Consider the following 15,131-nt stretch of genomic DNA (forward strand, 5'->3'; position numbering starts at 1 on the left):
GGGCTGCCGTAGATCTCTTCGCCTCAAGGGAAAACGCTCATTGCCCACTGTTTTTCTCCCTCTCGGACCGAGACGCACCACTGGGCGTGGACGCACTGGCTCACACATGGCCGAATGTGTTGCTCTATGCGTTCCCCCCTCTGAGCCTGATATCCCCAACTCTAGTCAGAGTGAGGGAGCAGGGCCTGTCTTTAATTCTGGTGGCCCCGTGGTGGCCATCAAAGCCCTGGGTGGCAGAAATAATTCAGGTTCTGTCAGCACAACCATGGCCCCTTCCCATTCGCAGAGACCTTCTGTCTCAAGCTCAGGGGGAGATTTATCATCCACATCCAGATCGTCTGGCTCTCTGGGCCTGGCCCGTGAAAGGTGGAACCTAAATGTGACTGGTCTCCCGCCAGAGGTCATTGACACCATCCAGAATTCAAGGGCTCCTTCAACTCGCTCTCTTTATAATAGTAAATGGCGAGTTTTTGAGGAATGGTGTGTGGAGAGACAGGCTATCCCTTTTCAGTGTTCGGTGGTGGAGGTTCTCTGCTTTCTGCAGAGCTTGTTGGAAAGGGGCAAGGCCTTTTCAACTATTAAGGTTTATTTGGCTGCAATCTCAGCTTGTCATGTGGGATTTGGTGATAAACCTGTGGGGCAGCACCCGTTGGTGTGCCGTTTCATGAAGGGGGCTCGACGTAAACTGCCCACCTCCAGGCCTTTCGTGCCATTATGGGACCTGACTCTGGTACTAGAGGCCCTTTGTCATCATCCTTTTGAGCCGTTGGAGGGTATTAGTATGAAATTCCTCACATTGAAAACTGCACTGCTCTTAGCTTTAACTACTGCTAAGAGAGTGGGTGAGTTACACGCACTGTCTGTCAGTCCTACTTGCCTACAGTGGGCGCCGGGGCTCTCCAAAGTGTGTTTGAGACCTAACCCTGCTTTTGTGCCTAAGGTGATGGAAACATCATACAGGTGTTCAATGGTGGAACTGCCGGCGTTCCATCCACCTCCTTTCTCTTCAGCAGAAGAGGAGAGGCTTAATTGCTTATGTCCAGTGAGAACTTTGAGGGCTTATGTTGACAGGACAGCTGGTTTCAGAAGAGCTGATCACCTGTTTGTGTCTTGAGCCACTTCTCATAAGGGCAAACCTATTTCCTGCCAGAGGTTAGCGCACTGGATCGTGGAAGCTATATCTTTGGCATATAGCTGCAAGGGGTCAAAGCCCCCTGATGGGCTCAGGGCCCATTCTACCAGGAGCATAGCCACTTCTTGGGCTTTGTTCCGGGGTGTGTCTGTCCAGGACATCTGTGCTGCAGCCAGCTGGGCTACACCGCACACGTTTGTGAGGTTTTACAGGCTGGATGTGACCCAATCATCATTGGCGCATACGGTGCTTGGGGCTGGGACATCAGGGTCTGCCTGAAGTCTGGATACGCACTACTGCGAGGTATGGCTTCGGGGTCAACATGCAATTCGGGAGTTGGCCATATCTCCCATAGTGAAACACCGAGCGAAGTTAGAAAAAGAACGTTGGGTTACTTAACGTAATCCCTGGTTCTTTGATAACAGAGTGAGGTGTTTCACCAACACGTCCCTTCTTGCATGAGCACGGAAAGAAACCGGCTTAGAATGAGTTGAGAGGGGTAGGTTGGCCGTGATATCGGATGGTGGGTGGAGCCACGGTCACGGCTCAACCTGTCTGTCACAGACAGACATGATGTCATTGGAGCTTCCGTAGTTGGTCACGCTGAGGCGATTCCCATAGTGAAACACCTCACTCTGTTATCAAAGAACCAGGGATTACCCAACGTTATCCAGTCATAAAAACATACCAGTAATGGAGGAAAGAGGAGTGCCAGAACAAACTTCCCACCCCAGTTGAGCATGCTGGTAAAGGCCATGGCAATGGGTCTGCCAGGCTGGTCGAACAGCTCAGCAGCAAGGAACCAGGAGATGGGACCAGGGCCCAGCTCATAGGCTGAGACCACACAGAAAACCAGCAGCACCTGCAGGCTTCGCAGTTCTGGAACCAGGTGCTGCACAAGACATACAAAAATTACTCCGAAAGGGATTTTTGTTGGTCACATACTTCAAGTTTCCTTCTTGGGTCACAACATTTTCCTCTCTATGTAAGTTACAAACCAACTAATATTTATACTTGTCACAATATGCAATGAAGAGACTACAAGGTGTTCAAATGTTGAGTATGTAAATGTATATAGACAAAGCTTTTACATGTGAAAATACTGACACTGAGGTGGTCTCACCAGGAAATAATCCACTATGGTCATAAGTAAGTTGCTCATTGCGATGGAGATAAAACCAGTGAGCAGCAGCTTCCTCCTCCCCACCCTCTCCATCAGGAAAAACTGGACAAGAAATACAAAGATACCATGATGATTTTTTTTTGTTTATTTTCTTTTAATTACTATCCTGTTTTTGTTTGTGCTGTTATATATACACAAGTAGATGTTGCAACCTGTTATTCTTTAATCAAAATTCTAGTAGAAAGAGTAGGTTCTATTCTATGTAGGTTTAATAGTTAAGGTAGTATCTCACTGCGCTATAATTGTTGAACCTAGTTAAAAACTAGATACTAAACTAAACTAAAAATCGCAAGAAAATAGGTGCATCTTTCATTGCCGTCTCACTGAACTCTGAACGTTTGCAATCAAGTGATACAGGTCTAGGGCTCTAGTAATTATGTGGAGATGTGCATGGCACAATTCATATGGGTTCAAGATGGGTTTGAGATGCCCACAATGACTTTTTGACTATTTTGACAGAATAGTTATACAATTTTTTTGACCATGTTCAAAACTCAAGTGGCAGGATTGAAGTTTTCGGTCAGTCATGCAAGTAAATTGCGTAAATTGAGTACCATAGCAAATGTCACAAGACATTCAAGGGAATCCCACATGAGTTCCTTTTACCAGCTAGTTGCAGCACAATGAGATACCACCCATCCTGACTTCTTGGTGATGCTGAATGGCCAAAATATACCACAGATAATAAGTACTGTTGCCACACTTAGAGTGGAGGATGTAGGCCTGCAGTGCAAACAGTTTGTACTCACCGCTACCAAAGTGAAGAGAACATTGACTGCTCCCACACCCAGAGTCAGATATTTGGCATTATCAAACTTGGCCTGGAATATCCTGGTGGAATAGTTCATGACCTGAAATAAAAATGAAATCATGTCAATTGTACAATCAATTAAAAAAAAAAAAACAATCACAGCATATGGTTTAATGACTTAAGCCTACATCTCAGTGAGCTGCAACAGTTGACAACAAATTTCAAACAAGATTTCCAAAATGTCTCAAAACATTCATGAGAGTTCTCCATTTTCTCCCGTGAATTGCAGAGCCTCACTCTCACGTCACAACAGCTTTGAGCGAATTTGGAAAATTTAATATACCATGTAGTTGTGTCTGAAATATTTTATTATAATAAACCAGCTTTTTGGGGGGGAAATATTTTTACATTGCATTATAAATATTTCCATTATCAAAATGTTGTAGAACTTCAGTGTTTATGCCTTTAATTATGGAAGAAATAGTAACTGACCGCATTGAATCCAGAGAGCTGGCTTCCCAAAGTGATGGTGAGAATAATAATGATCGGCTGTCTGTAACTTCTTTTCTCGAAGAACTTGCTGATGGTGAGAGCACTCTGACTGTGCGCTGCCTCCTCTTTAATCTCTTCCAGCTCACAAGACGCCTTGTCTGTTGTGCTTCTCAGCCTCAGCAGGGCTGCAAGGTCAAAAGAAGAACATCTTCTTTTACAATATGAAGCTGGTCATTAGTTAAAACAGGCCCTTATATAAAACTGGTACAGAAAAGAGCTTATATTTGTGTTTTGCAATTATTAATACTTACTGCGATTACATGGAGCCCCTCAGGGGTCATGGCAGAAATCAAACTTAAAGTCATAAAAATCCATCCCTTCAGTTTATCAAACTATGCACAGAATCAATATTTGTTCCCTCAGTTCATTCTGTCTGTGAGCAATCCACCATAATTTGTGTTCACTAACACTAAGTTTGACAAATTCCTAATTCCAGGATAGCTGACTTCTAAACAGGACATCAAGTTCTACATCACCTGTAAAACTAAAATATCACTTCCTGTCAAGTGTGGAAAAAATAGACAATGTACTGCAGTGATGAGAGTTGGGTTTAACATGTGACGTTAAACATTAAGTGTTAAATGAGAACTGAAGACCTGATATTAAAAATAACAGAAAGGAAGAAGATGTATTTACTTTTTACTATAATCAATGTGGCTCTGAGTGTATTTAACTACTTTGTACTTATGACTCAAGCAGAGGAGTTCAAGTGCCTGGCAGTCTTGTTCATGAGTAATGGTAGGATGGAGCAGGAGATGGATCAATGGATTGTGAGCTCATCCCATAAGGAGAGCATTGCTTCAGTCTGAAGAAGCTGAAGAAGAAACTGAGCTGAAAGTTGAAGCTCTGGACTTACTGCTTTGTCTATGTTCCAACCGTCGCCTAAGGTCATAAGGTATGAATCAGGATTGAAAGAATGAGACCCTGGATTCAACCTGCTGAAATTAGCTTTCTTTGTAGGGGTGCTGGGTTCAGCCTTAGTGACAGGGTGAGGAACTCAAGAATCGGAGTGGAGCCACTGCTCCTCCTCATCCAAAGGAGTCAGTTGAGGTTCAGGTATTTGATTATGCCTTCTGGATGACTCTCTCTTTTTCTGAACACGTCCCACTGAAAGGAAACCCTGGGGTAGACCCAGAGCCTGCTGTATAGATTGTATATCGTCTCTGGTATGGGAAAATCTTGGGCTCCCCCATGATAAGTGGCACTGGGGAGAGGGATGTCTAGGTCTCCTTTCTGGACCTGCTACCGCTGCTACCTCTGTGACCTGACCAGAAAGGAGGATGGATGGATGGATGGATGGATGGATGGATGGATGGATGGATGGATGGATGGATGGATGGATGGTTCGCAGTGAGACTCACCAGCTTCTGCTTTATGTTCCTCTCCCTGGTTAATGAGGAGGAAGCGTGGACTTTCAGGACAGAAAGGCAGGACCAGATACTGTGTAATGGCTGGGACAACAGACAGGGACAGCATCATAGCCCAGTAATCCTCTGTGCCCAACACCATCTCCAGGCCAGCCACCTGCAGCAAACAACACAATAAATTTATTTCACACTTGTTTTCTAAGCTATAGCAAATTTAAGAGAGTAACAGACTGTCAGCTCCATTCTCACCATTCCTACCAGTGTGCCAGAGACAAAGGACACCTGGTTGAGTGTGGCAAAGGCCCCTCTTAGATTGGTAGGGGAAACTTCCTGGATGTATAGAGGGTTAAGACTCATCACTAAGCCACAGAACAGACCAAACACCAACCGTCCCAGGATGAGAACCTCGAACAACCCACTGGCTTTGGAGGCAAACATAATGCATGCTCCCACCACAGACAGACTATTAACTATCAAGATGGAGTTACGTCTGCAGAGGAACAAAGAAGGATTAAATTAGCTGTATTAAATTGTAATAAGAATATATTGCTTTCTGAAATGCTTGCCTGCCATAAGAATCTGCCAGGTATTTAACTCCCAGTGAGCCCAGCAGAGCTCCAAAGTCCTTAATACTGACAGAAAGTGACCAAAGCAGAGTCAGGCTGTGGTCCGACATCGACTGGTTGTGTCTAGCTCTCCACGTGTTGTTGAAAAACTCCTCAATGATCTAAACAGCAATGAGAACAAGAGAAATGTTGATTCATGATTAAACATAGAACCTAAAGCTTAATGTCATGCACAAAAATTGTAGTTATATGAACTATACAAGTATCACACAAGTACTGCACATGTATCAGAGGAATGCTGAGACTGGGAGGACTTCCCAAAACTTTAAATGTTGGTTGAGTTTGTCTGGAGAAAAGGCAGAACACTGAAGGATTCATATATGGAGCTGAGTCCAAGACTTTCAGGGGGTTGTTAACTTTATTCAGTGTTTTATCAAGGGAGTGCAATATTTGTTTGACTGTCAACCTGCTGCCCAGCATTCTCTTCTACAGGGCTAAAGAGAAAGCCACTGTTGAAGAAAACTCAGTAAATCTCAACTAGACATGAAAAAAGTCCTTTGAAACCTTTTTTTGTAAATTAGGCCGATCTTTGTCAGCATTAAAAGCATAAAACATCCAAAGGGGTAAATATTTTGTGTAGACACTGTCAGCTCACTGATACTATTAATATCAGCCGTTTTTGTTGAGAGACCTGAGCAGCACCTCTGCTGGAGGCACAAACAGAAGGAGCCCTTTGGATTTTTGCAAATTATCCTATGACTGCTATGGGAGAAAAATAAGTGAAAGTTGTTTAAAATTTGATTCTTGTGTTACTTGTAACAGTATTTCTTTATGAACCATATAAAATGCTTTAATAATTTATAAAAACTGTAATAGACGACTGTTTTTATCTTCTTAAACACATAATCTTGTTAATGGTAGGTTGAACACTTAGAAGTGAGGTAATTCCTTACAAGTTTTTCCATGACCTTTCTGCACTTGTCAGGAGGGCATTTTGCTGCTGACTTTTTTGGGGGGTTTTTATAGACACAAGGAGTATTAGACATCTCTTGTTTTTTTGTTTGTTTGTTTGTTTGTTTGTTTGGTTTGTTTGTTTTCTATTAAAGCAAATTAACTTCTGTATTTCCTTACTTTTTCTTTTTAATGAAGTCTGCCTGTAAGCAGTCAACTTTTGAACTTTTGGGGTTTTTTGGGTTTGTGTGTCCGCTTTAAGTTTTCTCTCGTATTACTCTACTGATACTCAACCTGGTCCTAGAAACAAGATATGAGCTGATCAAAGATGGGGATTTAGATAGCCTCCCTTACGTTTTAAGGAGACAGAGGAGACTCAGAACAGTCTAGATCCCATCAGGTCTTCAAGCAGCCTCCCAAGTATTGATGCAGTGACACACTGACCTTCTACCTCATTGTATTTGGTTTGGTTTTTAATTAAAATCCTATTTGTCTGGTAAGCCAATAGGTATTGTTGACCTCTGGTGCATGTTGATTACCAAGACTGTGGGTGGAGGGGACTTGGATCTTTCAGAGTTAGCTGAATCAGTGACAAAAGAAATGGCTGGTTGATTTTGGTCAATAGAAAAATGTGCTTAAAGAGATCTAAACCCACTTTTCCAACATCTTCAAGGGTTGCTGGGCCTTTAATTTCCAGTTTGCATTTTGTTCAATTCAGAAAAAAAATATTTATTTAGATAAACTGAGCTCACCTTTCCTGGAGCGTTGACGTTGCTGGTGTGGTAGCCAATCTGGAAGGAGCCAAGCACTGCTGCCAGGATGGACGTCAGGAGTGTTGCTGTCAGATGATTCTAAAACAACAACATCAAGCTTCATTACATCTATTTTTTAGCCTGAAATATGTTGCATACATTTGATAAATGTATATTCTTGAGATTACAACTATGGGAAATGGTTTTCCTGAAAATGTTATGTGCATTTTTTCTTAGGATTTATTTTGGAAAACGTGAATTTAAATGACCTGAATCTGCATCTCAAGCTGTAGATGTAGGAAATAGAATTTAGCTTTTAGAAACATTTGTTCTATGATTCTCAGATCACTAGGAAACTGTGCACATAACATAATCAAGTCTTTTTAAATAAACAAAGTTAGCAAGAAATATGGGTACAGCATAGACTAGTAAACTTTGTTTTTAAATGAGATAATGCCAACAAACCTCCTGGGAAGCCATTTTTTAATTGAGAAGGGGTATCCGTTCCTGCAGATGTCGATTCATTTATTGTCTTCTGATTTGAATTTTCTGCAAAAGCCCAGATAATTTAAAAAAAACAATAGTCTTGTAGGATTTTGATACTCTTGAGTAATGTCAAAATACAGAAAAATGCTTGCGATACAATAATCACAAACACAAATTTGCTTTCAGATAGCTAATTTAAATCATTCTGTGGTAAATCTGAATGACTTGATTGTTAGTTGAAATATTGTTTCTTCTTAAAGGCAAAATGCATTTTCTGGGACTTTGTATGACATTTAGTTATGAAGTTATTCAAGCAAAGAGCAACTCTAGCAATTGTTTATCACTACATAAATCTTGTCTTAAGGTACTTACCGGAACAGTGGACTGGACCGTTTTTCTGTTTTTTTCCAGGAATGTGAAAAGCATTGATCTAGAACAAACTTCACAAGTAATAAGTCCTCATTTACGAGCTGTAAATGTTTTCCTTTTGTCTGCATGTGTTGCGCATAGATCCCTCCTTCAACCCTGACTATCAGATTTGACTGTGTCCATGTTAACACACCATTTGACACATATTGGAGCCTTGAGTCCAACTACAAAGTCACACCCTGCTAGTGAATTTAGGACAGACCTGACAAAATGGTGATTGTGGACCTTGTGCGGGTTCCAGCTGACCGAGGATCTGTCAGAACCCTCTGCACCTAGAACTCTGACTGTCACTGGAAATTGTTCTCAGATCAGATGGACATGGGGCACTGAGGAGGCATTTTAACATTTAAAAGAGACACACCAGCCGCCCTGCGACCCAGAAAGGAGAAGTTGGTAAAAAAAGAAAAAAAATAGATTGGGGAATGGGTTCAGTTCAGGGCTACGGAGTGTAGTGAGTTTAGGCTAAGGTTAGATCTGGTTAATATTTAAACCTGCAGTCAGTAACTTTTATAAAAATTATTTTTTTATACATTTGTTAAAACTGTCACTATGTCCTGACAGTAGAATATGAGACATATAATCTGTAAAAAAAAAAAAAAAAAAAAATCAAGTTCCTTCCAGTGGTCCTACTGCCATTTGCAGAAACACACCACTCCCGGTCAGAAACAACCAATCAGAGCCAGGGGTGGTGTCTTAGCAGTGTCAATTACGCTTGTGTACACTTTGCTCACACCCTTCCCCCATAGAGCTTGTACCTTAGTTCAAGCTCATAACTGCCGGTGTGCTGCAGCTGTGCTAATGGCGGAGAAACAACCTAACATTTACACATTTACAGAAAAACTGCCAATTCCTCAAGTGGCACCTGCTCAGAAAACAAAGACAGGTTAACAGACGTCATTAGTGGCCCTTCTTATTATCCACCTAAGCAAAACCTATTTTTCGCTCCTGAGACACTTGAGTCAAAATAAATTAAAGTGAAATATTTAATATGGATTTAATCCTAATGTTGGATAAGAATATAGTTCTCAGGCTTTCCACATCAATATCATTTCAGCACATTATTACTCTTCATCATAAAACTTAAATATATAAACTATGTTCAAATAAATGTGAAGTGCTTCCTTAGGCTAGGAGGAGATGAAAAAAATGTATGTAATCTTTAAAAAAGTGTTTTTTTTTTAATTTTCCAGCACTGTAATGAATGTCAGCCTTTTGCTTGTGTTTTTTTTTTAAAGCCACATAATATCACAGAAGCATATTTAACTGAAATTTAGAAATGTCTCAGAAAAAATAAAACCCAGAGAGTAGTTGGCATTAGGGGGTATAATGGATCATACACCTGCAGCCCTGCTCCTGCAGCTGACTCCTTAATCAGGGTGTGGATATGCCTGTCTGGAATGTGACCTTTGACCCTTTAGCCCTGGCCTCCTGGCAGGCAACCCTCCTGACCTTTTGCTCCAGCAGCTGGGCAGGTGCTGCTGTTGGCACAGAGGGGAGTGTGCACCATCACCCCCCCAGCCCCACTACTTGTGTTTAGCTATGACACTAGAGAGGGCTAATGGCCCTGTCTAAATGACCTGTAATGGTGTTTTTAATGAGTTTCTAAGTGTTTCAATACTCTCAAAAATGGAAAAAAAAGAGAAATAACTACACAATTTTACTTGTAACAAATGTGGAAAATTGGTTGACATTGTGAATATTTGCTTGCTTATAGTAGCATTGTTTTATAGATTTAAAGTGGAAATGGTGTACACTTTTAAGGTACCTTTTAATCTACTACAAAGTGCTTTACAATGTTTCTCTTCCCCCATTTACACACAAACTCAACCAGTGCCTTCTAATATATATATATGTGTTGCACATTTTATATACAGCACACTCATATTCTCACTCATACACTGGATACACGTATCAGGGGAAGTGTGAGTGCCTTGCTGAAAGACATTTCAAAATACTGGATTAGAGGGCTGTGGATCGTATACCTGATTCTCAGGTTGGAAGAACACTGTTCACTGAGGCTAAAGCTGCTTTAAGTGTCACAATTCTGAATAATCAGTTTTTTTAGTCAATAAAATCTATTGTAGGAGCTAACAAGTACTGTAATAAAGTAGAGCAGGAAACATCAACAATAATAAAGATGGACAAAGCATCTCCACTTTCCCCCTTGGTTCAGAATTAAAGCAAAAATGTATTTTTTGTGCAATACACACCTTCCCAACTCGCTAACAGGCTGTCAGTCACAGTTTAACATTCCACTTTTCTTTAAGCCTGACAATACCTAGTCTAAACTAAATATATTGAGGAATGTACATCTGAACATACATCAACAAGGTAAGAATTACATAAATCAACAAAAATCAAACCCAGAAAAAAATATTTGATGTGTAGTTTTAGTTTTTAGTGAGGAAACCATCCCATTTGTTTACATGGAGGGTCGGGACTGCAGCCATCCACTAGAGGGCACTCGTCCTTTGTGGCTTTAACTTCAAACTACTGGTCCTCTTTCTAGTTATAATATATTTTTATGGCAGAAAGTTTAAAGATTTGTTTGTACATCTATATGTGTGCATTAAAATGTGTCTTATTCTTTTTGCATCAGTTAAAACTCTTTTGGACTACAATAACACTTTGGCTAAATGAGCTATTCAACACTTAGTTTAAAATGCTGCCTCTAAGGTAGATGACAACTTTTTAAACCTCTTAAAACATCACGCAGCGTCTGTACTGCCTACACATCACTGCCAACTCATAAATTCCACCCTTCACCTATTAACCCCACCCCAAACACACACGCACACACACACATACATCCTTAACCAGCTGCGTCATTATAAAACCCCTTTGAACTTCACACTAGAAGTCAATTGCCACATGTGTCAGTCCAAGACAGATGTACTGCAGCTGCCTCCTGGTTCCAGTTTCGTCTGTGATAGCCCACCCCCCACCCCCATCCTCATCATCATCATCACTGACATCCTCAGCACAGGACTCCACCATGCACTCATGCACAGATAACATCCGCAACTTTGAAGTTTCATTACTGCAAACAACGCACAAATCATGAGGAGGTCATCTTTAAAGTCAAGTTTTATTATTCTAATGTGAGGATATCATCTTTAATCTTCCTGTTTTCTCTTTGTGCCATCTTTGATGTCAGAATGCATATGCCAGTTTATTTAGTTTTTAATGCTATAATAAAGTAAGAGGGCATGAAGTCTTCAACAAAAGTGAGAAAATGAAAACTTCTTAAAATTCAGTTTGATTTGCTAAGAACAACTATTTGACCCCTAGGGGCAATAAAAGCACACAGGGCAGTTATAGATATGCATACAGACACAGTGACATCTGAATGTAGTGCAAAAAAAGAAAGAATAACTACAGAAAATGTAGATGCATTGCAGATGTGCCAAATTGCAGTCAAATCCTGTGAGATGAATTATTGAATAAATGATCAAAAAGTCAAATTTCTGAACAGTCTGTGAAGTAGGGTCATGGTTTCTGTCTGTCCATCCATGTGCAACTGAGGGGTGTGTGTGAATGCACTGTTAAAGGACAGAAACAAAGGTTGCCTGCTTCCTCTGTGTCCTGCAGCTGAGAAAGCAAAGCCAGCGTCATGAGGGGAGCCACTCAAATGCTGGGAACAAAGCATGAGCGTGGAGATGTAAAATCTTGCACGCTGTTCTCAAAGTCTGCTGCTCATACAGGCATGAAAGTGCTCTGGCTGTGAGTTCAATGGTCTTGGAGTTCTGCAGACGGGTCCTGTGCTGCAGGCTGATGGAATGGTACCAGCAGGTGAATGAGAAGCAGAGGCCACTCAAAGAAGGAATTGTAAAAATAAAAATCCTGAGTATGTTCTGTTGATCCCAAAACTGTTGGACTACTGACATCTATGTCAAAAATGTCCTCAACATTGGAGGCAAACTTTAGGGAGCAGTTAAAGATGGTGCCCAGATTTTTATACTTCTCAACCACCTCCACTGTCCCCTTGGAGTGTGTGAACAGTTCCTGTCACCAGCTCCCTCTGCTTGCTGGAGTAGGTCACCACCATCTCCTTGGTCTTCTCCATGTTCAGCTTCAGGGAGGCATTATCATACCACTGCACTAACTCACTGAGCTGTGGAGATGTGAGGAGCTAGAGAAAAGAGACAGGAGAACTGTGTCATCGACATACTTCACAGACGACAGTCTGTGCAGGTGCAGTCATCTGTGTACAGCAGCAGTGTCCAATCCTGGTCCTGGAGGGCCATTATTCTGCATGTTTTACATGTTTCTCTCTTTTGACACACCTTATTTGAATGACTGGTTGATTAACAGGCTTCTGCAGAACTTGAAGACCTGCTGAAGAGCAGATAAACAACTAAAACATGCAGGGTAATTGTCCTCAAGGACCAGGATTGATCACCACTGGTGTACATGATGAACAGCAGAGGTGACAGGACGTCAAATTAAAAGAAGCCAGTGAAGGTGTAGGACAGGTCCTACAAGACACAGATTGTTGTTGACCAGCACTTTGTGTCCTGTTGTGGGCTGATCATCCAGGAGGGAGTGGGTGAGAGATTCTCTGTATGGTTACAGTGTGTTAAATGTCTGCAAATAGGAGTCTAGCTGAGATATTGGAGAATTCCAAATACTTGTGTACCTGTCCATGATTTTCACATCATCAGCCCCCTTCTTGCTCGATATGTGGATTAGAGTGGGTCAGTCAACTTGATGATATGATTCTTTATGACCCTCTCCCTGGCCTGCATTGCAAGAGAGGTGAAAGCCACAGACCTCAGGTCAGTCAAGGCCTTAACCAAGGACTGTGGAGTACTTCCACAGATGGGGACCATGCTGCTGTCCATTGATCTCTGAAACAGGTGCTGAAAATCCCCAGCTGGGGGAGGTTAATATTTTTTGTCCATGTAATTGGTTTTGCTTATGCTGATCCATTTTCTTTTATAAGAAGCTTGTAACTGAATTATTTCAAATTCTCAAAAAATGTTTAAAAGAGAAATTTGTTGTTTTTTTTTTTTTTTTTTTGCAAAACTGTCTTTCAGATTGATACTCAAACGAAATCAGGATTGTGAGAGTCAGAAGCTTAAGTGAGCAGGCTTGTGTCACTGTGGGAATTTCAATGCACTTTTTTGACTAACAAACTTTTTATACCACCTTTCCTGTCCTCTGACATATTAAAAAGGGGTCAAAAAGAAGAGTTTTTTGACCATTCGACCAGACCTTCATTGGATCTGTGCACCCAGGGTTCAGTGTAACACACTGATACCTGCATTGAACCATTTTCACCATTTGGTGTCAGTGTCAAACTTTTCCTTGTTAGAAATCCTAGTTTAGAGCTCTAAATGTCTTTTAACTGTTCACATCACAGTTCTCTTATTAGTTCAGAATAACATGTTAGTAGTTGCATGTTTAAAAAATTTTAAAGGATGGGACTTTATTTAGCTGATTTGATAGTCTGTGAACAAATGTGTCTCTAAGAAACAAATTAAAAACTACTAATGGAAACACACAGCTTAAAAATTAATGCTACTTTGCAAAGTGGATTTTTTTTTTTAAGAAATAAGCTATTTTTGATATATAAAATTCAGTTAAAATTCTATGTCTTGGAAAAAGATCATTGACAATTTGAAATGCTAATTCTGAAAATCAAGCTCAATTCATAGCTTTATCCAAAATAAAAAAAATGATTAAAAACAAGCTGACAATGGTCTTTGATGTGGAAAAGTTTTGGATTTTGGTGCAACATGCCTGGTTTAGTACAATTTATAATAACACCAAAGATAAAACAGTTTTACAGGCATAAAATAATATTTTAATACAAACATGATGGCATTCAGTGTTATTAGCTAAACACCTGTAAAAATAGTAAATGGATCAACTGAGGGATGATGCATGTCTCATTTCCTGTCAGGTCTTTACTAGATTTTTCAAATTTATTTCTTATCAAAGACAGTTTTCAGCTGCAGTTCTACTGTTGTCCTCTACTTGTCTATTTTTCCTATTTTTTGTGCACACACAGCACAATATGCTGCGATGGTCAAGTATAACCACAGACCAGAAAAAGTAAGAGAATGCGTAGGAAATAGCCAAAAAATAACTTTAAAAGTCCTTCAGAAATCCCAAAGAAGTATGGATCAAGAAAAGATTACAAGAAAATCTGGTTCTTTGAAAGCAAAGTATAAATAACTGAAAGTAGTTTTCCTTAAAGGAATGCATATCATCGGCCAACTTGCATGCCAACGTTTTAAACAAAGATCTCAAATCATCAGTAGAATGTGCTGGGAGCGACTCTTGGCCACACTGCACCACATTTAGCTCAATATCTGTAGAGCTGGCTGAGTTAAGCCATTTCTGTGTTGGCTTAGGACAATTAACTGTGGTTCATGGGACTGTATCAACCTCCCAGGACGTGGGTGCAAGAGAAAATGCAGCCCCGGTTTTATCAGATAGTTAATGTGGATAGTAGAAAAAGAGCCAATGACATAGTTTCTTCAAGCTGAACTCCAAGGTCAAGGTACATCACTTTCTGATCGCATCATCAGTCTCTTTTTGAATCATATTGGGCTCCACGGAAGAAGACCCAGAAGGCTCCACAACTGACAAAAAAAAAAAAAGCCAGACAGGAATTCACTAAAATGCATGTTGATAAGAATCAAAGTTTCTGGGACTGATGAGACAAAACTGGAGCTTTTTGGCTTCAGTCACATCAGTTGTGGGTGTTTTATTATCATGGATGGTTATCAACACATTTATCTACATCTGTACATCTAATAATTATTTTCTGAGAGTTACATTAAAATTTCTCCCGTTTTGTTAAAGCTACAGACAAACAAACAGACACAGGCAATTACATTACGACCAATCTTTCAAAGGCAGCGAGTGTCATATGTATGACCAGTGCTGTTGCTCCAGACGTTCAGTAATGCTTATATGTATATAATAAAGCAGCACCTCAAGCCACATGA

The 15,131-nt window shown here is 40.6% G+C and overlaps 1 protein-coding gene across 1 annotated transcript in view; it reads right to left on the minus strand.

The window, feature by feature from the left end:
• LOC108233280 (solute carrier family 2, facilitated glucose transporter member 1) overlaps positions 1-8,764 on the minus strand; it is a 22,883-nt gene extending 14,119 nt beyond the window's left edge. Inside the window, exons 1-10 of the mRNA XM_017411647.3 lie at positions 8,113-8,764; positions 7,720-7,803; positions 7,255-7,353; positions 5,552-5,712; positions 5,235-5,475; positions 4,980-5,142; positions 3,559-3,743; positions 3,065-3,166; positions 2,256-2,357; positions 1,821-2,024 (exon numbers count right to left, since the gene is read on the minus strand). Of these exons, the coding sequence (XP_017267136.1) occupies positions 1,821-2,024; positions 2,256-2,357; positions 3,065-3,166; positions 3,559-3,743; positions 4,980-5,142; positions 5,235-5,475; positions 5,552-5,712; positions 7,255-7,353; positions 7,720-7,734 (1,272 nt within the window). The 5' untranslated portion in view covers positions 7,735-7,803; positions 8,113-8,764. The remainder of the gene's footprint in view (positions 1-1,820; positions 2,025-2,255; positions 2,358-3,064; positions 3,167-3,558; positions 3,744-4,979; positions 5,143-5,234; positions 5,476-5,551; positions 5,713-7,254; positions 7,354-7,719; positions 7,804-8,112) is intronic.
• Between the last annotated feature and the right edge of the window lie 6,367 nt (positions 8,765-15,131).

This window comes from Kryptolebias marmoratus, linkage group LG10, assembly GCF_001649575.2.
Source record: "Kryptolebias marmoratus isolate JLee-2015 linkage group LG10, ASM164957v2, whole genome shotgun sequence".
In the NCBI taxonomy this organism is placed as follows: Eukaryota; Metazoa; Chordata; class Actinopteri; order Cyprinodontiformes; family Rivulidae; genus Kryptolebias; species Kryptolebias marmoratus.